We start from the raw sequence: 22,206 nt of genomic DNA on the forward strand, positions 1-22,206 counted from the left end.
CTGAGCTTCGTGCCGCCTTATAAAAATATAAATCTAACTACACATTTATTTCATATTAATGAGTTATTGATTTTACTATAAATAATTCGTGTGCGTATCGCAAAAAGAATTACGATCAAACTTAAGTTTTGCTTTCATGAACACAAGTTGATAACCATATTGCGTATACGCAATGGTGTGCTGCAAACATGTAATGTCTACGTGCGGTGTTTATTGAGCAAGCATAGAGTCATAAATTATTAATTTAATTTTAGAGAGTAGCATAAGGAAAGTTATGATTGTTTGTTTGTAAATTAAAAGAAATATATAAAAAAAATTTATCAAATAAATTAAAAATATTATTTTTTATTTTTAGATTTACTGAAATAAAAGGAAAACAATTATGTGACATCAAAATGAAAAAAATTAAATTGAATACCGAAATATTTTTATAAAATAATTAAATAAAAATATATATATTGAAGAAATTTAATTAAATGTAATTGCAATTTACTTAAATTAAATTTAAAATATAAAATATTTTGTTTAGATAATTTATAAATATATTTTTATATTTCATTTCATTTTTAAAAATTTTCTTTTTTTCTTTTTATTCAACTAGTTTTCATTTTGTTTTAATAAAACATTAATTAATTTTTTCGGCTATAAATTTAAAATAAAAATCAGTACCTTAATTTTTATTAATTAGTTTTTTTATTTACTTATTTTAAACCGTACCCAAAAAAAAACTTTTTGCTTCCATTCGCTAAACTACACATTTAAATTTCTTTTAATTTAAAATTTTTGTTAATTCTTTTTTTCCTAACTTTTTAAGAAACAATATAAATATAAACATTAATTGAAATTCTTAAAAATAAAATTTAAAATAAAATATTTAAATAATATTTTTTCGTAATTTTCGTAGAGCTGTAAACGTCCCTTGGATTTTAATTAAGTTTTACATAAAAATAAAATTTTGAAATTGCTTTTTTAAATTTTCCTAAATTTTGAAAATATTTTTTCTTTATTTTTTCGTAATGTTTTATTTGGTTTTAGTTTTAGAAACCTTTTATTTTTAAATAACATGAAAAATAGTTATAACATAAAAAACATTTTTTAACTAAAGTTGAATAAAAGCTAAGTAATAAAGAAAAATGGTTTTGCAGATTTTGAATTAACTTTTGACTTTTGTAATAAAAAACTTTTATAGTAAAAGTATTACAATTTGTTTAAATTTTTTTTTTTTGTTATTTTAAAGGAAAGAACTTAAAATTAAATTAAACAATTATAAATGAGCCTTAAAGCTTAATTTTTGTTCTTAGCATATTATATTAACTTTAATTTAATAAAAAAAAACATCAAATATTATGCAGTAAACAAACAACAATAACAAATGCATACAACTATTAGCCTTTAGTGCTCAACATGAACTCAGTCTACATTGTACTATGCTTATAAATCAAAAATGAGTGCCAAACACACCTACACATACGCATACACAAATACACTTATGTATACGAGTATGCCATTGAAATGCACTTACACGCTCGCATGCAACCCTTGCAACTTGTGTCACAAATACCGATTTTCACAAACACTTTTTTTTTTTGTTACTTTTCTTCAATTTATATTAATATTTTTATTTACATAAGCAAATATTCCAGCGCTGCACCTTGCTTTAGAAGAGCCAACACGTATTTCAAGTTAATTTTCAATTAAATTTGCACTAAGCTGCATTTAAATTTATGGCCAAACAATTTTTTCAAGCTCGCTACTTTTTTTATTTTTCATTTTCGCACGCTTTTTTGCTTTACATAAACTTGTAAAATATATATGTGGAATGTAGAAATTTGTTTAAAACATTATGAAAATATTTTTTTTTTTGTTTTTGTTTATTTGCAATTACACTTTTAACTTTGCTACCTTATGCACTTTTTGTTTACACCAACTGCACTTACTTTTTCGTTACTTCACGCTCACTTTCTTGGCTTTTCAACAAATATGTGTGCTGATTTTCACTTTTATTTCATTTACTTTAAATTACTATGCACTCAACTTTATCAGCTGCTGCATTACTAACTTTTTACAGCGCATTCAATGTCAATTTTTCGCGTTATCCTTGAGCTTGAGCGATTTAATAGCTGGCTCATCACTATTACACCGCACTAAGAAGCGTAGCAATCGAACCGAGCGTACATGCTCCGCTTAACAACCGTTACATATGCATATGTGTGTGAATTTATTTTTTTGCTGCTGTTGAATTCCCACTGCAGCGATGCGCTCATTACACAAACGAACTGCATGACGCGTTTCCGACTAAAATATGATTTCAATTGTGCGCTTCGATTGCCCGCGTTGCGTTTGCTTGGCCTCATGTGTCCTTCTAATATACATACATACATATGTATGTATGTAGGTATGTGTTGGTATCCGCCAGCCACTTGGCTGTATTTTGCTGCTGTGCTTCCTTATTGCCGTTTCGGCGCTTTTGATTTGTTTATCGGCATTTGCAGCCGATTTTACTTTTCCACATTTTGTTTTTGTATTTTTTTCTTAATTTTTTGTTGCTTTCCTTTTGTTCCGCTCGTTGTTATTGTTATTGACCGTATTGTTGTTGTTGTAATAGTTATGTCGGCATTTCTGGCTGCTCATGTAGACATTGTGATGGTCATGTGTTGAGACATCGAAGGCACCCACACATACACACACACATAAACAGCAAGAGACCAGCTCTCACACACATACGTACATATGCACTCACGAGCAGCCACTCCATCCTGTTCACATTGTTGTGACATGCGCATTTTAGTTGCTTACTCTCCGTCGTTGTTGTTGTTGTTGTTGCTGTTGCACCATCTTAGTTGCTGTTGATAAGCTTGAGTAAAAGTAAATGGAGCAATCACGCTTACCACAATTCATCGTCTACCGTTGCTATCCTGGTGGCGCATGGCACGCTACAAAAGGAGAAAAACGATTTGTTAAAAGCTAAAAATAGATTTGAACGAGGTTTGATTTTTTTGTAAACCTTCACGTATATTTTTATATATGTATGCATACACATATATATATATATATACATATATACATATAATCACAAATACGACTCGTGCATGCTATCCTTGCAGGAATTGCTTTTGTTTTAGTGCACCGTTCATTACTCCTCTCATTTTTCCCAGATAGTCTCAGTAACCGTTTTAGTAATATTAGTCGCAGCTTCGTAACTCCAAACGAAGTCTAGCTCTTCTCCACATGATTTTTTTACCCTCAACGGGTTATATTGCCAAGAAGTATGTTACACAGTGATTTCCGTCTGTCTGTCTGCCTGTATATAGGCGCATTAGTCTCTCAGTTTTTTAGGTATCGATGTGATATTATTGGACCACTATAGCATATAGCTGTCATACAATCTGGCCCATCAAAATCAATTCCTTGTACGTAAAAGTTTTTTGAGTTTTGGTGAGATATCTTTACGAAATTTGGCGCAGATTATTGTCAACACTCTCTGAAGAAATTGTTCAGATTGAGTTACTATAGCATATATGTTGCTTCCATACAAACTGACCAATCAAAATCAAGATACAGATTTTTTTATACTCTTTTATGCTATAAAAAATGCTCCAGTGAATTACTTTGTAAAGCCAGAAAACTCCTGTAGTTGGATTTCACATTTCATCTACAAACCACAGACATTAGAAAAGATTTTTAGCTTCACCACGTCCAGATGCCGATTGGACAATGATCAGTTAAAACCTCTCCGAATGAGGAAAGCTAAACCTCTTGCGATTTAAATCTGAAGGACCTTGCGATTAAGCAAAGTAATTGAGCAACTTGAGACTCAGTCATTCAGTAGAGAATTGCGAGAATACAGCGAAGCTCCGGCCAATTCCCATTATACTGATAGTGGCAAAGAATCTACGTGATTATTTACTAATAGTGGCTATCAACTGTGCCTTGCGAGATAAAAAACAAAGGCGCTGGCAGTTTATTCAACCATAAAAGAGATCATCCAGATAGTATTTCACTTGAATGCTTCTTCATCAAATTACCTTACAAAAGACTTAACAATGTTAGATGAGAGCATTCATGCAACAGAAGTTTTTTAATTATATCCATAAATTGTACCTGATCAAGTTTTTTTCTCCTATATTAGGTTGAAGCTGTTAGAGAACTCCCTTATCTTTATGGGGTACACGTAGTGTAAAATTCAAAAAAAATTTCGATTTCTTTCGTATTTCGATAGGTTATAGGTTGAATAGGACAGCTGATCCGATCACCATCAAATTTTTTCTGCAGATTCTGTATATAGCTCTCCACCCAAAAATCGACGCCATTTTGTCAATTTTATGATTTTTTTTTCCGACCGGAGGACATGCTCGTACATACATACATATCTTCCAGTAGAGAATTTTTCTTAGGTGTCACGCGCGGAGAAGGTCGAAATCACTGCAACTGGTGACGACATTTTTTTATCGCTGTCGGAGTTAGTGTGTAACTCGAAAAATTTTCAATTATTTTCTTCAAAAATTTACTGTGATATAATATATTACCAATTATCGCCCTCTAAAAATTATTTTTACCCTCTATAATTCTGGACTTTTAGAATCCCACATTGGCTTAAAGTCGGATAAGACTAATTTTTTAAATATGTTTCCAGCCCTCGAAACTGCTAGCTATTATAAGCTGAACTCTAGACTGTCATTGGCTTGTTACATGCGTAATTTCTCTGACCAAAGTGTTAATCCTGCAGGGCTATAACTGTTTGCATGTACATATTTATATCTCGTAGCTTTGAAATGTTTCAGCGGTTGTTGTTGCAAGTAACTGCCACGATTTGTAGTTCAAACATTTGGCATTAAGAGTTTGACAAGCTAAATGTGTTCATTGTTGTTGTTATCCTTACAAATTAACATTCATTACATGTCCGGCTATATTCTGGGCAGTCTTATAGTCACGAACAACCTTTTTTACATACACACATACAAACATGCGACATGTTGGAAGGAGTTAAAGTCGCAGTCGAATATGTTTTTTAGTTGACATAAAATCTCAACAAGCAGTTACCCATACATATTTACAAACATACAAATGTACATGTTTTACATAATTCGGACATATTATAGCACTCAAGTTGGGAGTTGTCAAAACAAGTCCACTTGACAAAAGATTAATCATGATAACACACTTTTTGCAAGAAATTAATGTTATAAGAAAATTAACACCAAAACTACGATACCCTACGACGAGAATGTAGAACGATTGTAATCGCTTATAATTACTTGGACGATGCTTTTTCTACAAACGAATATTTAATATGTAGTTCGCTGTTTTTACCTTTTCGACTTCTATATTGACGAAACTCCATGTGGAGCCAAAGCCTAGTATTACCTCTTCATTTCATCTTTCCGGAGCAGTTGCTTACCGTCTCCTCGCCTGCCACTACTAACTAATACCAAGTTTAATACACCTCTGTAAGCTATACTTTCATTTGAACAATACTAAGGACTAACCTATACACATTATTTTGAATCGCTAAAGCATTATATCAGACAAAGAGCTCTTCGTTCCATCTCAAGTGAACAATTTCCTCGCAGCCAGAGGTTTACTAAGTGTCAGAGAGAACAGTCTTCAGAATTGTCTATTAAGTGCGATGAGTTGTCACATCTTTCATTGAGCTCCGATGTGGGTATTGTTACGTTAGTTCGTTGCATATAATTGAATTCTCGTATCACATATTTTCCATGTATTTTACAACAGATCTCTCCATAAATTAAGTATCATCTCATTGTTACATATCAGGTCTACTAAGATTAAGTCTACATTTTCTAGAAAGAAGAGTTGGCATGCTTCTAATATAAATCGGTTGTAGAGTTCAGTGTTTCAACATTTAATTTCTATGACTTCCCGCCATCTGCTGGCTTCTTATTAATTAATCATTTCGAATGTAATATAATAGGGAATTTTCTTTCGGTTCGAAATCAGGTTATTTGAGGCGCATTACTAATCGGGAAATCACACTTGAACACTTTCTCTGTATTATTAAATAAAAGGTCCTAAAAATATATTAAACCTGGCGATGATATCATTTACAGCTTTTCTACCTGGATGATTATCTGAGTGACAGTTAAGTAATTTTGACCTTCGTCTCACAAAAGCGAGATTTTTAGTCTTATGTGGATGTTAATCAGCTTTCCAAATCAGAACCGCTACTGAGGGCGAACATTTTTGAGGGCCGTCCAGCCAACACTCATTTTCAGAACAGATAGTAATAAGACAACAGTTAGATATATTGATTGAAGGTTCTTCGAAGGTTTATTATTACTTATTATGCTAAAGTTGATTGGAGTAAAGCCAACACCACAAAAATAGTAATTGCAAGAATTTCAAAAACGGTCACTTCTAACCAATTTTAGGCCACAAAATGAATTTAGGTAAACAACTTGTCTTCCAAAAATTGTCAATAATTTTTGGCTGGATATAAACTTGGGATTATCTCAAAATTTGCTCTCCAAAATGTGGAATACGGTTCTAAGCGTCAAGTATTTCGTATTGTTATACCCCGAACAGGGTATATTAAGTTTGCCGATGAAAATCAGTTCTTATATTAAAACTTTTTTTATTTCTGAAGGCTCAATCTTCGGTGCAATCAACTGAGAAGACTCCAAAATAAAAGAGAGTGATAGCTCCACGATCTTATAATGCAGAGCGCTTACTCTCTTTCAATTTTGAATTCACAAAATAGCGTAATCACAGAAACTTGTTTTCTTGCTTCGTTTGTACATAATTTGATACACGTGGTGAACGCAAAAAGTTTATAATATATATTTTATATTACCGATATGCACAGATATATTAATTTTGGTTTTAATATCAAAAATTTCGTTAAAAAAATGTATTACAATTTTTCTGAATATTCAAAAAATATAAAAAATAAATTTCAAATTTTTTGAATTAAAAATTTCATTTAAATTATCGCAATCAGCTTGGAGTTTTGACAATATCAAACATTTTGTTAAAAAAAAAGTTATTACAATTTTTTTTTTGATATTCAAAGAGTAAAATACATAAATAAATACAAAATTTTTCTAATTAAAAATTTCAACGAAATTCTCAAAACTCTAAGTAATCATCTGGCAACGCTGCACTGATAGTAAACGTGTGTTTATGTAATCAAAACAGCTGTTGTTGATTAAAGGTGTTCAATATTTTGTGCTCGTTGGAAGTGAATTGCCGAATCAATCTTTTCTACCCTCCCACAGTGCCTGTTAGTATTTTCTTTGTACCCGGTTAATATGTCCGTAAGTTTTCGTTTCTTTACAAAATCCCTCTCCAACTTGTTGCCACGTTGTTTTGCGGCAGGCGTACCACAACAGGCCAGAGGTGCGGCACACTATCCCGTCAATGATAAATTTTATGGTTTGAATGAGGAACAACAGAAGTTGCGTGAGATCGCTTTCAATTTCTTTCAAAAAGAATTGGCACCGTATGCCAAGGCGATCGATCAGAATGACAACTTCAGGTGAGTTTCTTTTTTTTTTTTATTCAAACAAAAAGGTGAATATAGTGTTTAATAAGTGGAAATGTACTTTGACCTGTTGCACACAGAGATCTGCGCACATTTTGGCAGAAGATGGGCGAACTGGGCTTCCTAGGCATAACAGCCGAGCCGGATTTCGGAGGCACTGGTGGCACCTACCTGGATCATTGCATTATCATGGAGGAGATTTCTAGGTAAGTGCGCAGTATTACATACGCGCTTAAGTACCTGCATAAATAATCGCATATTTTCAACGCTACAGAGCTGCTGGCGGCGTTGCGCTCTCCTACGGTGCGCACTCCAATCTCTGCATCAATCAGCTCACGAAAAACGGCACCAACGAACAGAAAGAGAAATACCTGCCGAAACTGTGCAGTGGTGAGCATATCGGTGGTTTGGCCATGTCCGAGCCAGGTTCCGGCTCTGATGTGGTGTCGATGAAGTTGCGCGCTGAGAAAAAGGATGACTACTATGTGCTCAACGGCAGTAAATTCTGGATTACCAATGGCTCGGATGCAGACACATTGATTGTGTACGCCAAGACTGGTAGCGGTTGCGCGGACAAGCATGCGATAACGGCGTTTATCATAGAGACAGCGTGGGAGGGTTTCAGTGTGGCGCAGAAGCTCGATAAATTGGGCATGCGTGGCAGCAGCACATGCGAATTGGTATTCCAAGACCTCAAAGTGCCGGCTAAGAATATATTGGGCGAGAAGAATAAGGGTGTCTATGTTTTGATGTCCGGTTTGGATTATGAGCGTCTGGTGTTGGCCGCCGGTCCGGTGGGTCTGATGCAAGCCGCCATTGATGTCTCATTCGACTATGCGCATCAACGCATGCAAAAGGGTCAACTCATCGGTGAATTCCAGCTGATGCAAGGCAAAATGGCTGACATGTATACCACTTTGAGCGCTTGTCGTTCGTATTTGTATGCTGTGGCGCGTTCCGCCGATTGTGGTGAGCGCAGTTCTAAAGATTGTGCTGGTGTCATTTTGTATTGTGCTGAGAAGGCCACACAAGTGGCGTTAGATGCCATACAAATACTTGGTGGTAATGGTTATATCAATGACTATCCGACTGGTCGCATAATGCGTGATGCTAAATTGTATGAGATCGGTGCTGGCACTTCGGAGATTCGTCGTTGGTTGATCGGTCGCCAGTTGAATCAGGAATACAAGTAAACGTTGCGATGAGATTGTGATTGTGATTTGTGCCTTTTAGAAAACTTATCTATTATATACATTAACGAATAGACTATTTGTTGCATTTATTTTTGTACCTGTGTACAGCTATATGTATGTGTAAATAATGTACTCTCCAATAAACATATATTCTTATACATAAATATGCATACATATATATTTTACTTTTAATAAACAATGTTATTTTATTTTACAAAGTAGAATAAGTTTTTGTTTTGTTGAAAATCGGTATAACAACTCCAAATAGGAATTTTACCCATTTCGAAAATTTTGAAGAACTGCGACTAGTTCGCGTATATACAGACGGGCATGGTTAAATCGACTCTGCTCGTCGCGCTGAACGTTTATATTTATATTTTATAGGGTCTCCGATATTTTTTTAATTTTTCGAAACACTTTCAGAATAGATAATACAAGTAGTGGTCAAGCAGTAAGAAAAAAATGTAAATCAAAAAAATAACGTTACAATGTTGTTAATATAATGTCTATCTAAACTCATTTTAACCTAATAATTTTTAGGAATTTTTAAAAAGTGTACGAAATCGTAATATTTTCTTGTAAATATATTTTCTTAAAATATGACAATAGCAACATTTCTTCATAAATTGAAAATGAATGAAACGGTTAAGTATAATGAACGATTTTCGATATTTGGTTTGACTTTGATGATGTTCGAAAATCGAAAACTAAATTCTAAAAATTAAGTTAAAAACAACATTTGGTTTTCGATTCTGTAGATGAAGGATTAAAACATTACTGAAAATTGGAGTTTTTTTCGTTAGGTTTTTGCTTTTTGGTCACAATTTTTAAGAAATTTTCACATGCGAAACTAAGTTTGTATATTTTAAATTCACAAAGCTTACTCAAATCATAATACATGGGTTTAATACTTTGAACCAATGTCGCAAATCGACCGCAAATCAAAATATGGATTTTTGGTCTACCGATTTCTGTTACAGTTAATTTTCGAAATTTACTATTTTGAATACTCCGTATTTCGATATGCTTAGATAATTTTTTGGTAACTGAAATGAAGTCGAAAAATGTTCGATGTTCGATGGTCTACTGAATGAGCTTGCTGAAATTATTTGGTTAAATATTAGTTTTGACTTTATTTTGAGTCGATATCACTCTTTACGAGACAAAAAACCGACTTCGAACAAATTTTCGCTCTTCTCCTAATGTTATTTCAGTCGCTTTTAAAATATCTAATTTCGAACACGTCGAAACCAGAAATGGGCTGTGAATGTAATATATGACTTATTCTATTTTGCACTTTGAGAGTGGCGAATCGAACAAACAACTGGTATAAAACAGAAAGATTGGTATAATCGAGTAGAAATAAAATAATAATGTTGTTATTGTTGTTGTGGCGACAGAATTCTGCCGAGTTGACAGTCCTTGGACCCGACTGTCGCGGAAACGGATAGATTAATAATGTTGTTGTTATTGTATTAGCGACAGAAAACATTTCTGACGTAATTTCGAGGAATGGTGCCGATTTGACAGTCCTTGAACGGATAAAAATCCGGGAACGGACATCGGTTATAACAGTTTAATGTGACTTTCACCTACTGTCTTGCATAGAATGCAACTATATTACTTTGTTGTTGCTATCACATGTATTTTTTTTACATGGTACTTGAATTCAAATTTGGCCTTTTGAGAAATCCCAATTCGAAAATGAGCAATTTCGAAAATATATTCTCTTAAAACTAAGAAATTCTAAAACACCATTTATTTTTATGACAATAACGGTGCATAGTGTTAAATATGGTATATTACTACAAAGTAAGAAAAAAGTCCACAAAACTCTCCAACTCAGTTATTAATACTTATTTTTATTTAATTTAATTTCATTGTACAGATAATAATAAAAAAACAATTACACATGAAAACACAAATTTTTTAACATATTTTTAGTTTATATGCGCATAAGTGCAAGCCAAAAAACAAAAAAAAAATGTATATATATACGTCTGTATGTACAAATAAGTCTAATCTATATTTCGTATAGCATTTAGCGAGAGTGAACAAAAATACAAATGCATACATATAAATATTTCCATTCGAGATGTCCAAATAAACTTTAAAAACATTAATCACGTACAAAAGAGACACAAGTGGCGTTAGACAATAAACGAAATACAATATAAAGCATAAAACATAGCATATTTATAATATTTTTTTTTTACATTTTGTTTTCGTTTAATTAAATATACATGGTTTATTGTAAAATGTTTGATATTTTTTGCGGTAAGTGGTGCAACTTTTTGCTTACAAATGCGCTCTAAATTATATTAATACAGTTAATTGTGTTATAACATATATGTAAATAATTTAAATATTATGCATTTACAGGCAACATGTTGGCAAACAAAAATATCATTTTCGTATGGACTGCAGATCGTTGTATTAAACTTTTCATTATCACGTAAAAAAGACAACAAAAAAAAAACGCTGGAGAAGGAATACACAGTTACACAATGCGGCAAAAGAATAACACAAAAATTACAATATAACGGCACAATTTGGTGAGCAAAACGGTGAGTAGTTGCATTTTCAACTGTTTTCACACCATTTTTTTTGTTTTGTTTTTGTTTGGCGGCAATATATATAATATTTTTTTTTTTTTCAAAACAATAAACATATCAAAACTCTATTATTATTTACTAATATCTAAATATCAATGCATTATTATTATTACAAGTAGTTTATTATTATTAATATTATAATTATAAATTAGTACAGTTAAAAGCACTTTTGGCAAAATTTCTTAAGCGCCTACAAAACGGTAGTTATTTTGGCGAAGTGGCATTTCTCGTAAGCAAACTTTGTGGCAAACCGTTAGGTTGTTAATGAGATATCACCACAACAGTTAGATTAATAGCACCAACATGTTTGCCATATTTTACAGTTACACATTTACATTGTTCATTTTATGCAATTTTTCCAATATTTTTTTTTATAAACTTTTATTATTATAATTATTATTTTTTTTTTTAATATAATTATTTGTTAATTTTTATATAAATATTATTTTATTTTTATTATTATTATTTTAATTTTTTATTATGATTATTTTTATTATAAATATTATTTAATTTTTATTATTATTTTTTTGTTGTTTTTTGCTTATTTGCTTTTGTGTGTATTCATTCGCATCTAAAACTTATTTAAATCTACTCCATGCGAAAACTATGCGACTCGGTTTTCTTTTCCGAACGCGTCTCGGTTGTGGTGCTAAATGTTTTGCGTTCCATTACGCGCTGTGTCATAGACGTCAAACGCTCGGAACCTTGATCAATGATACTGACTTTGCCGCCGTCAGTGCTGAGCGTTAATTGTGAGAAGTTGGAGTCCAATGGTTTTTCCACCGTTTCATTGCTCTTCTCGAAATTGCGCGTTTCATATCTGAAAATATGGAGTCATTAGTATACACTAATACTCTAAATAAATACCAAAATTGGGAAAAAGAAACAAGAAAAAACGTTAACTTCGGCTGCACCGAAGCTATAATACCCTCAACAGTTTCATTTTCTTTATTGCGTAAAAGTGTATAAAAAGATCTTTATCATGATTTTGATCGATCAACTTGTTTGGCAGCTGTATGCTATAGTGGTCCGATCCGAAGAAGAGATCTTGTCAAATAAAATAGTTTTCCAAGTTTTTCATCGACGATGATCGTTCAGTTTGTATGGCAGCTATATTTCATGAAGATATCTCGTCAAATGCAAAAATTCTCCATACAAATACATATGTATTTGTTCGTTCGGTTTATATTGAAGCTATATGCTATAGTGGTCCGATAACGGCAGTCCCTACAAATGAGCAGCTTCTTGGAGAGAAAAGGAATTGTGCGCAAATTCAGAGCGATATCTCAAAAACTGAGTTACTAGTTCCCGGTTATACAGACAGACAGGCATGGCTAAATCGACTCAGCTCGCCATGCTGATCATATATATATTTTATAGGGTCTCCGGCGTTTCCTTTTAGGTGTTACAAACATCGTGACAAACTTAATATACCCTGTTCAGTGTATAAAAATAACCTACATCCCTAGAATTATACATTACTACATCTCATATATAATATATATTTTTAAATTTTGTAGAGCGTGGTAAAAAATTCTACAATTCTACTGCCAAATGTGATATCAAACGAAAATTCTCAACATAGCCTCAAATAAGAAAAAATTCAAATAGTTTCAGATTGCTGCAATCAATGCGCTATCACTTTCCCTGCACTCACCTCGAGGTATAGCCCTCATAGTTTTGACCTGGATATGCGCCCGCACCGGTAATCTGCACCACACCGCCCTGACCGAACGTCTTGTCATGCAAATCTTGTACACAAGCTTCCAATTTGTGATTAACCGCCGGCGATGACTTCTGTTGTGGTAATTGTGGTTGATGAGCAGCATTGCCAGCGATTGTTGTTGTAGCGGTGGTGATATTTTCAAAAGATTTTTGTTGTTGTTGTTGATTATAATTACTAACATTCGCTTTAGAAGTAGGTGATTGTGTGAGTTTAGCACCGCTAACACCGCTGTTAGTAGCTAATAAACTGCCACCAGCGCCACCTGCGGTGGGACTACCCAGATAGGGGCGTGGCACGGCGTTGGCTGTTAGTTTTGGGTTAGGTCGAAAAGTACTGCCACCATTGCCGGCTGCGGTGGCTGCCTGCATGTTGTAAAGTGTGGTGGAGAGTGGTGGCGGCGGCGGTGGTAGCTCGATGCCACCATTCAAATCACCAGCGCTGGCATATTGATAGTTCATCGGTGGTGGCGGTGGCGACACGGCGGCGGGATGATGGAAATGTTGCGGGTGTGTCGCATAGTTGTAATGATGTTTTGCCTGCTGCTGTAGTTGTTGTTGGCTGTAATAGCTCGGCGAGGTGGGTACATCCGAGGGGTAGCCCGCCGAACGGTTTAGTGTCTAAAGGTTAGATGTGAATGAAGTGAAAATGTTAGGATGTTGGACGTTATTATTTTTGGTTAGAACGAATATTAGTGTTGGATGTAAGTGCAATCATTGTTGTTTTTTTTTTTGTGTATTAACAAAACATAAGTGCCGTTAGTCTACATTACATACTATAATATACTAATAAGAAAAATGATTTTATCCACAGCGAGCAACACACTTATTTCTCTCGACACCAATTGTTCCAATTGTTGCCAATTTAGTTTACTTTTTATTTTATTTTTGTAATTTTTTTGTTGTAATTTACAAAACAACAAACATGCAGTTCGTTTTTCTTTTCGTTTATATAAAAATTTCGGCAGTGTGTTGGCCACTCATTGAACGAGCTGTTCTTCCTCAATGCAAAGCTACAATACATCAATTAAAATGTGCAACAACAAAATAAAAATCGAAAAACAACAATAAAAATAAAAACAATTACAAGCGCATACATACATTATTTTGGCTCTTCTGCAATGTGCCGTAAGTGGAGTGCAGATACTCAGAATCACTTTCATCTGTCGCAAAACCTTGTGCCTTCTTCTGCATCGCAAGCGCATGCCTAATTTTGTAGAAATTCTGGCGCGCCTCCTCCAACTCTTTCTCTTTGCGCAGCACATCGGAGCGCGCATTAATCTCCTGCGCCATGCCATCCACCATTGAGGTGTTGATTTTCAATGTCTTCTCCTCCTCATCCTCCAGCCCCTGTTGTGCGGCGCGCACCAAATTCTCCGTAGACTTGATAACTTGATTGCCTGCGGCTTGTAAACGGCGTCCAGCTTCTGAAGTCGGATTCGATTTCACTTTGCAAGCAATGAGCAATTGTGCCGTTGAAGCAGCCACTTGCTTGGCGGTGGATATGAGCATTTCTTCGGTGCCTACGCCGCGCACCAAATTCTGTGCGGCCTCAACCAAGCTGTGCGTGGCGGCAGCCACAAGACGCGCCGCCGATATGAGACCCTCAGACCATTGCCCGTCATCGGAGGAGGTGAGCGGACGACGTGCCACTTTACCTTGATCGATGAGTTCGCGTTGTGCCGCATTTGCAGCGCGTACCAAAGCCGACGAGGCGGCCATAATGCCTTTGGCGGCCTCCAAAATCATTTCGTCGAACTTCATGTTCTCGTCCAACTCGATCTGAAAGTGCAAAGTCGTTTAGTTTATATGTTTTGCAGAGCAAGTGTTTTGAGGTTATATTGTTATATTATTTTTTTATGTAATTTTCAAATTGTTGAGTGCATTGAAAACCTTCTCCATTACAAAATATTGTTTAGTAGCATATTAATAATCGCAGTAATAATATGTTTGATTCCTGGGTGAACCTTTATATGTAACAACCAAGAATATCAAACATATCTGACTGGAACTATTAGCGTTTAGTAGCAGTTTAGGGCAGACACACATTATGAAACCACACACCATTAATAATTTAGCTTTTCGTTTTAGTGAAATTCGCAGTTAATTTTCTTAAATTACTTTTCAATAAAATTTTACTGTATTAATTTTTTTTTTTTAATAAGCACAGTTAGTTACGAAAACTCCAACACCATTTCATTAGATTGTTAAAAATTATTTCCAACACCACTTGGGCGCATATATTAATTAAAACAAGTATATATTATATATAAAGCACCCACCTTCACATCGGGTTGACGTCGCGGACGTAGCGACGCCAGCTTCTTGGCCGCCGCATCAATAGATGCTGCTGCACCGAGCAGCTCATTTTCAGCAATCACTGTCGGATCTTCGGGATCAATCCAATCGGAACCCTTTAGTAGGCGCGCCATAGCCACGAGATCGGTTACGCTCTTCGCTACACGACGCGACAGATGCACACGATCATCGGCCGAACAATTGTGTAGTATGCCATTCAAGAGTTCACGATAGGATTCGCCGACAGAGGCACCAGCTTCGAGTGTGCGTTGACGCAAATCTTCCGTCTCGGCACAATTCCATGCGACCGAACGGCAAATGAGTAACATTTCGGAGATGGCGCGACGGCCCAAATTGGCGGCAGCGACAATATCGGTCTGTAAATTGGAAGCACCGGCAGCGACGGCCTTTGCGGTGGCCAGTGTCACATTCTTGGTGACACGTATCAAGTCTTCAGGGACACAGTGGGCGCTGCTGGGTGGTGGTGGTGAGTGAATGGCCTGTGAAATAATAATTATTATTTAATTTAATTTAATTTTTTTGTGATGTTTGAAATGATATAAGTGAAAATATTTCGAAATTTTATTTTTTTAATCCATAAGTTTTATTTTAGAATTGCAAAAAAAAAAGTTTTACAGAAAAAAATTTATTTAACCATAGCTTAAAATGATATGAGTAAAAAAATTTTTTTTTGACAAAAAAATTTTAAAATTTCAATTAAAAAAAATATTTTTTTTCAAATATTTATTTTTTTCAACTACTTATTTTATTGAAAAGTTATTGAGAAAATATTTTATTTTATTGAAAAAAAAAACTATTGAAAATAATAATTTTTATTGAACATTTTTTATTGTTTAAAAATAGTTTTTTTTTTAACAGAATTAATTTTTTTAATGATTTTTTTATTTGTAATTAAAATTTTTAAATACGTTTTCTTGAAACATTTTTTAATAATATTTTCATCGACATTATTATTTGTTATCAAACTTACGCGTATTTCCTGTGAAATGGCCTCGACGGTGGACTCCATGGCGCGTGTTCCACGTGTGTGTTCATCTTCAACAGCCTTGACAGTCTTTAGCAATGAAGATACATTTAGCACCATTACCTGAGTAAAATTCAAAATAAAATGTTAAACCATATACGTAGTTTAGATTTAAAAATAAAATAAAAATAATTCTTAATAATTAATAATAACTAAGAAATGGTATGACAATTTTTATTATATTTTTTATTTGAAAATAAATATTTTATTTTGCGTTTTTTCAAGTTAAAAAATAGTTTTCGTTTTTAATTATAATTTTTTTTTTTCATTTTATTATTAAAAAATTTATCATTATTTTAAATGGCTATGACACTTTCATTTATTTTTATAAAAATTAAAATTTTATTATTTTGAAAATTAAAAAGAAATACACAGATTATTTCAGTTACATCAGACTATCACCAAAAAAAAAAAAAAAATTATTTATGAGGTGATAATTAATTTTTTCTTTATTTTATTATATTACATATTAATATTGAATTTCGTGTTAAGTATAAAAAAAATTAAGTATTTACGTTAGACTACCATATTTGTATGTATGTATGTATGTATAGGTTTTACAATACACAACTTAGTAGATATGAAATTGAAATTGCAGATGCTGCCGTACGCGTATTGATTGTTAAATATAAATTATTGTTATTTGTTTTTTGTAGTATGTTTTATGATAAAAAATAAGTAGTTTCTTTTTATTCAACCTAAAACCCTGTACTACAATTTTATTTATTTCAATTTAGAAATTTTTAAGATTTAGATATCGAAACTAAAGCCTAAAACTTACTAGCACAAAATTCTATTGGCATTCAATTCGATTTAAGATATATTTATTTATATTTGTTGCTATTGGAAATAATTAATTTTGCCATAAAAATATTTTTAAGAATTTATCTCTTACCATTTTTTTAATACCTTTTTTGAAAATCTAAATTTTGTCAAATATTTTGTTGGACGTCTTATATTCATTGAAGTACATACTTGCGCACTTTAAGCTAAGCTATCGATCCAGTGGAAAAAAGCCGGTGTGTCATATTCTTTTAACTGTTCAAAAAGAATAACCACGCGATGATTGAAATCGTATAATATGTAGAAGTTAGTTAAATGATGTCAGGAAATCTCTTTTTAAAATTTAAAATATTTATTTGATGATGATATTTATGGTTATGCAACATAACCTCATTTTTGTTTTGTTTTTTCATGGAAGCATAACCTCTAAATTCCAAAACACTTAACTTATTTTTGATTGCTTAGTATAGGTTTAGAAAAATTCGGTTCGATTTTAAAGTTAACCTTGATTGACAATAATTCAATTATGGCCTGGTTTTATCTTAATTTTTCAATAAACTTTCTATAAAATATATATTTTTACACTCTTTAATGAAATGTATTATATTTTATATATAATCCAAAGCTAAATAATACTTTGTAACTATTAGAACTCGTATTTTAGTGATTGGATTAAATTTAAGTACTTTCTTATGGAATTCGTCGAATTGAAAAACTTAGGAAAATAAGAGTTTAGACTTTTCTAAATTGAAAATAATAGTTGGTTTAGTTGTGTAATAGCAGTTTTTGGAAAATTCATAGAATCGTTGAGCCGAAAGAACCTAGGGTATATTTCTGCATCGGAAAAGACGAAGTTTTCACTTTTGTATTTTAATAGAAAAACAAGAGTTTAGGGTTTTCTAAATCGAAAAAGCTTTATCTTGTTGTGTAATACTATCTTTTTAAAAAATTCATCGAATTGACTAACCTGAAGAATCAAGTGTTTTAGACATTTCTAAATTCGGAAAAGGCGAAGTTTTCAACTTTTTATTTTTATACTCGTTTCTTCATGAATGTAACTAATCGTCGCACTTAGGAAAACAAGTTATAGATATATTGATATATTTGTTTGGAAAGGAGTAATGAGGACTACTTATTGTGGTGCTTCCTAAATGTTTCATAGGTAAACATTTTTCCATCAAAATTGTGTTAATTTGAATTCAAAGTTTGCTATAAAATTCTATGAAAAATACAAGTAAACGTTCAATATGCGATTTTAAAAGCCGAAATAGAAAATTTGAGTCTATTTTGTAACAATTTTCTCGAATCAATGACGCCTGTTAAAGAGCTTTTCGATATTTAAAAATTTACGTTCAATTTATTCAAAATTAATAAAAATGTTCAGTTTGTATACGGAAAAAATGTTCATCGAAATGACAAACGCTAATTGGAGGCATATTTAGAGATTCGAAACTACATTTTTATCAATTTGTATACGCAAAAACTTTCATCGAAACGAGAAACATGTATTATGTTCTTGAAAATCACGACAAATTACATCCAATCGACGAACAATAATTGTAAGCATATTTCGACATACAAAGCTTATAAGTACTACTCAAACAAGTGCTGCTTTTGATAATTTCCAAATATTTTGTGCGTAATCATTTTGCTAACAGCGCTAACCATTCAAAGCCTTATATTATAATATACTGATAGTTGTGTGCTTTTGTTTTAAGTACAATAATTTTTTTCCCGCTTTCAATTTTTTGTTATCCATTTAATTTCAACTAAAAAGAGAAAAGTGTGGCAACTACTTTCTATGTCTGTGTGCAATGAAACTGTAGAAGTCTCCAAAAGTCAAAATAAAAATATAACAAATAATAAATTGCTACCAAAATGTAAAGCAAGTCGAGTGCAACAGCATCCGCAAATTCTTACAAGCCAAAATGCTATAAATTTTTTAAAATTTAGTATTAGTAATATTATTTAAAATAAATCTAATGTCTAGAAATTAGTTTATCCAGTTGATTTGTTGTTGTTTTTTTCGATTAATTATGCGTTAAATTTTGATTTTGCGGTGCGTTGTCGGTTCGTTTGGTTTATGAATAAAAAACGATGCTCCAAAATGTCAAAAAATGAGAGCAGGCGCATGTGACGGCAGCTGGTTGTTTAAGACGTTTTGGCGAGATGAAGTCGACGTGTTATTCAAATATATGTATGTATATCTTTTTTTTAGAATAAAATTCGCGCAACAATTTCGGTTGCTGGACTTGTGCTCTCGCCACTTTTGCTGGCCTAAGAGCTAAGTATTCCATGATTTATGAGTGACTGGCGATGGAGTGCGCGCTGGCCAGAGAATATGTTAGTAGTACCAGCAGCGGCGGCAGCAGTTGTGCACATTTCTTTAAGCGTCTGCATTACCCCCAGGAGTCAATTATCATTTTTTTTTATTTTTTTTTAGTTTTCGATTTTTTTGACAGGACAAATGGGCGCACACACGTACGAACAAGTAATTTGACAAATGTAATGGAAGAAGAAAAAAGACAGTAGACAATGACAGTATGCGTAAAACACTTGTTTGTATGTATGTATGTATTTTTTTAAATTTTAATTTTTTGTTTGTTTACATAATAAATGCACGTAGCTTTTTTGCGTAAATTGTTAGCAGTTTGCAGCGATATTTTTGTGCGTAAGCGTTTAGAGACCACAGCGTAAGAGTTTCAGCCGTTACCAAAGGATAGTTTGCGAGAGTAGAAGAGCAGCAGAGCAGTTACAAATCAGTGTTTTTAGGCAGAGAACATAGAGAGCGTGCAATGTAGCGAGTGCCAGGCGTGCTAGGATATGCTGCACGAAGCTTGTGTTATGCCGCTAGGTACTACATATACATATTTACAAGTGCATTTATAAATGACTTCATTAGCAGGCTTTTTAGGCGTTTGCGCAGACCATTCTTGTTTGATTAATAATTATTTTGAATAGATGTATACATAGGTGGCTGCCGTTACTCAGCTGACACAGAACAGTAAATATGAGAATACGTCATATACAAAAATGTGATACACAATTATTCTAACTTATTTAATAAAAACAAAAAAAAAAACAACAACAAATAGCACCTCAAAGTAAACATTTACAAACAGTAGCGAAATTAGTTGGTTTTTTATTACTTTAGAAAACTATTTGTATAACAATGAAAAAAAAATATTGATGCAAGTGAAGAGCCACCTATTTATATATTAATTTACAGTAAATTTATTATTTTAATATACAAATTTAGTAGTTTAATATAAATTTAACCCACCCTATAATGCAAAAAATTGAAGTTATATACATTTTTATACAAATATATATATATATTTTTTTAAGGATTAAAAAAGTGCCATCGCCATTTAATTTTTATAAAAAATTATTTAAAAACCGTATTAGTTAACTTGGTGACATGTATAAAATGTGTAATTGGGTTTAAAAAGCCTCGTGGACATATTTATGTGAAAATAATGCTCGCAGAAGTGATGCCAAATTGATTAAACACAACACACATTACACAGCTTTTGTTGTGCAAAATTTTCAAGTGCTTAAAATGTATTAAATGCGCCACAAAGATGAGTTTTTAATGCATTTACAATATATTTGAACCAAAAAATGGAGAAAACTGAAATTATAGTGTCAGTATTTTCTACAAAAAAAAAAAAAAAAAAAATTAACTAAGGAAGTTCTATGTTCGGGTGTAACCGAACATTTTATACTCTCGCTACTTGCAAGGATCAAAGCCGGGAAATTACTTCAGGTGTTGGCAACATTTTACAAGTATATTAAAGGAATCCGATTCAATTCATTTTTGACACAAAACATACTATTAGCGGGAGTTTCATGTATTATTCAGTACCTAGGGGCTTGAACAGTTTTGGTTCGATTTAGACAAGTTTTAGTCACAAGGTGGCACACTTTAAACATATTATTCACGCAAAGTTTTACACCGATATAATCATTGTTGCTTGATTTGAATACTGGAAAGTGAAAAAATCAGATGGAATTTCAAATGATGTTGTCGGTTCCTATAAAGTCATCTCATACCATCCCAGAGATAAAATTTAATGTATCTGGCGTGTTTAGTGCTTGGTTTATCGCGCTTTTAATATTTTTCAACAGTACCGTTTAATGGCGAGTGGGCGGGGTTGTCACCCATTTGCACACTGTCGATAGAAGTGCTAAAAACATTTGTTCTCAGTGAATTTTATTATTATAGCTTTAGCAGTTTAGGAGATAAGCACATTAATTCTAATAGGAGGCGGGACCACGCCCACTTTTTAAAAAAAATTTATGTGCAGACGCCCCTCCCTAATTTGATCCTGTATACCAAATAACAGTCTTGTATCTTATTGCGGAGCTTAGTTATGGCAATTTATTTGTTTTTGATTAATGGCGTTTTGTGGGCGTGGCAGTGGTCCGATTACGCCCATCTGCAATACCAACCATCTTACCTAGAAACATGTGTATCAAGTTTCATAAAGATATCTTAATTTTTACTCAAGTTACAGCTTGCACGGACGGACAGACAGACGGACGGACAGACGGACAGACAGTCACCCGGATTTCAACTCGTCTCTTCATCCTGGTCATTTATATGTATATAACTCTATATCTAACTCGATTAGTTTTAGGTGATACAAACAACCGTTAGGTGAACAAAACTCTGTAGCAACAGGTTGCAAGAGTATAAAGAAAACAAGAAAAGATCGTGAGCTTTAGTTGCACCGAAGCTTGAATATCCCTTACATATAAAAAAGTTTCAATACAAATATATGTTTTTGATTGTTCAGTTTGTATGGTAGCTATATGCTATAGTGATCCGATCTAAAAAAAAAAAAAATTATTTGAAGACTAGCGTTACCTAGGATTATATTCTATGCGAAATTTCCTAAAGATATCTTGTAAAATAAAAAAGCTTTCCATAGAAAAACTTGATTTTAATCGTTCAATTTGTATGGCTATATATGCTGTAATTGTGGGAGAAACCGACTTGTGCAAAATTTCAGAGCGATATCTCAAAAACTGTGGGACAAACAG

The 22,206-nt window shown here is 33.0% G+C and overlaps 3 protein-coding genes across 10 annotated transcripts in view; 2 read left to right on the plus strand and 1 right to left on the minus strand.

The window, feature by feature from the left end:
- Positions 1-11,226, plus strand: part of Nelf-E (negative elongation factor E) — a 64,687-nt gene extending 53,461 nt beyond the window's left edge. For both annotated transcript variants that reach the window (XM_070112277.1, XM_014233336.3), the window contains one exon: positions 11,077-11,226. The gene's annotated coding sequence lies outside the window, so the exon portion shown is untranslated. The remainder of the gene's footprint in view (positions 1-11,076) is intronic.
- Positions 7,138-8,858, plus strand: LOC106616577 (isovaleryl-CoA dehydrogenase, mitochondrial). The gene is made up of 3 exons (XM_036360919.2): positions 7,138-7,495; positions 7,582-7,707; positions 7,776-8,858. Exons 1-3 carry the CDS (start codon positions 7,269-7,271, stop codon positions 8,692-8,694), a joined length of 1,272 nt encoding a protein of 423 aa, XP_036216812.1. The 5' UTR covers positions 7,138-7,268; the 3' UTR covers positions 8,695-8,858.
- Positions 10,537-22,206, minus strand: part of rhea (Talin_middle and talin-RS domain-containing protein rhea) — a 63,506-nt gene continuing 51,836 nt past the window's right edge. For 5 of the 7 annotated variants that reach the window (XM_014233327.3, XM_036360532.2, XM_014233326.3 and 2 more), the window contains 5 exons: positions 16,321-16,437; positions 15,314-15,829; positions 14,133-14,813; positions 12,967-13,652; positions 10,537-12,129 (listed from right to left, as the gene is read on the minus strand). In XM_014233327.3, coding sequence (XP_014088802.3) covers positions 11,898-12,129; positions 12,967-13,652; positions 14,133-14,813; positions 15,314-15,829; positions 16,321-16,437 — 2,232 coding nt within the window. In that variant the 3' untranslated portion in view covers positions 10,537-11,897. Of the gene's footprint in view, positions 12,130-12,966; positions 13,653-13,905; positions 14,045-14,132; positions 14,814-15,313; positions 15,830-16,320; positions 16,438-18,564; positions 19,552-22,206 lie in introns of those variants that run through there. The other 2 variants (XM_070112275.1, XM_070112276.1) reach the window with 2 other exon arrangements.

This window comes from Bactrocera oleae, chromosome 6 (assembly GCF_042242935.1).
Source record: "Bactrocera oleae isolate idBacOlea1 chromosome 6, idBacOlea1, whole genome shotgun sequence".
Taxonomy (NCBI): Eukaryota; Metazoa; Arthropoda; class Insecta; order Diptera; family Tephritidae; genus Bactrocera; species Bactrocera oleae.

What these genes read in the sequence shown, in the direction of transcription:
- LOC106616577 (XM_036360919.2), top strand. Translation starts at nt 7,269, where the DNA reads ATGTCCGTAAGTTTTCGTTTCTTTACAAAATCCCTCTCCAACTTGTTG. An exon ending in GATCAGAATGACAACTTCAG is followed by an intron (nt 7,496 to 7,581) that starts GTGAGTTTCTTT and finishes TGTTGCACACAG; the next exon opens with AGATCTGCGCACATTTTGGC. An exon ending in ATCATGGAGGAGATTTCTAG is followed by an intron (nt 7,708 to 7,775) that starts GTAAGTGCGCAG and finishes TCAACGCTACAG; the next exon opens with AGCTGCTGGCGGCGTTGCGC.